The 956-nt window shown below is 64.2% G+C and overlaps 1 protein-coding gene across 1 annotated transcript; it reads right to left on the reverse strand.

Moving 5' to 3' along the window:
- Positions 1–259: 259 nt before the first annotated feature.
- MNEG_16433 (hypothetical protein) lies at positions 260–913 on the reverse strand (the record flags this gene model as incomplete). The annotated part of the gene is made up of 1 exon (XM_014035097.1): positions 260–913. A coding segment is annotated over one exon (654 nt), but the record flags the coding sequence as incomplete, so codon positions are not given.
- Positions 914–956: the final 43 nt, after the last annotated feature.

Here is a 956-nt window from a genome sequence, read left to right on the forward strand (position 1 = left end):
TGGATCACCCACTGTTACCCCCCCCCCCCTTTCCCTTGCTTTGTGCTTCAACCAACACCCCTGCAGCACCTGGCGCCTGGCGCCTGCGGGTGCTGGCCACCCCTCCAGCCGAACCTCCAGCCACACCCCCATCCTGCGGCCCACTAGCCACAAGTCACAACTGACAAGTAAGTGCATGCATATACATCAATGCAATCTTGCCAAAAGCGCAATGTTCGAAATTGCACCAACTCTATTCCCTTCATTCAGATAACGAAACTCACCTGAGGAAAAGAGTCCTGAGCCGCTTCAGCCCCGCCCAGCTGCGGGGCAGTGGGCCAGTGATTGCGTTGCCCACCAGGCTGATAGTTTCCAGCTGGGCCAGGGAGCCCCACTCGGGCGGGAGGGTCCCGATGATCTGGTTGGAGAAGAGGTCGAGCTCCGTCAGCGCTGGCAGGCCCGCGAGAACACTCGCAGACGGCAGCGTGCCACCGAGGTCTCTTTCCGTTAGCTTGATACTGGCTACGCTCTTACGCGTGTCGCATGTGACACCTTTGAAGCTGCAGTACTCTGTGCCGGCGCCCTGGTTGGCCGACCATGAGGCCAGTCTCCCTTTAGGGTCCACGGCCGCCTTAAACCCCAGCAGCGCCTGCAGCTGCGTTGCGCGCGGGTACGTTTGCGATGGCTTCGCCGGCGCAGGCGCGGCCGCGGGGCCTGGGGCGGGTGTTGGAGCAGGGGCAGGGGCCGGGGCGGAGGCGGGGTCGCGGGCCGCGCCCTGCGTCGGCGGCGTCACGCCCTTAGCGCACACCGCCAGCTGCTTCCCGGCCAGGGGCTTGTCGAGGTCCTTGAGGGATTCGAGGTTGTCCAGCAGCAGCTTCTCAAGCGGGACCCCCACCCGGTACGCAACGCCTGAAAGGTAGTCACCGGTGACAGCCTTTTGGGGGCAGTTGTGTGGGGGGCGGGGGGTTGTGTGTGTG

This window comes from Monoraphidium neglectum, assembly GCF_000611645.1.
Source record: "Monoraphidium neglectum strain SAG 48.87 unplaced genomic scaffold scaffold06361, whole genome shotgun sequence".
Lineage (NCBI taxonomy): Eukaryota > Viridiplantae > Chlorophyta > Chlorophyceae > Sphaeropleales > Selenastraceae > Monoraphidium > Monoraphidium neglectum.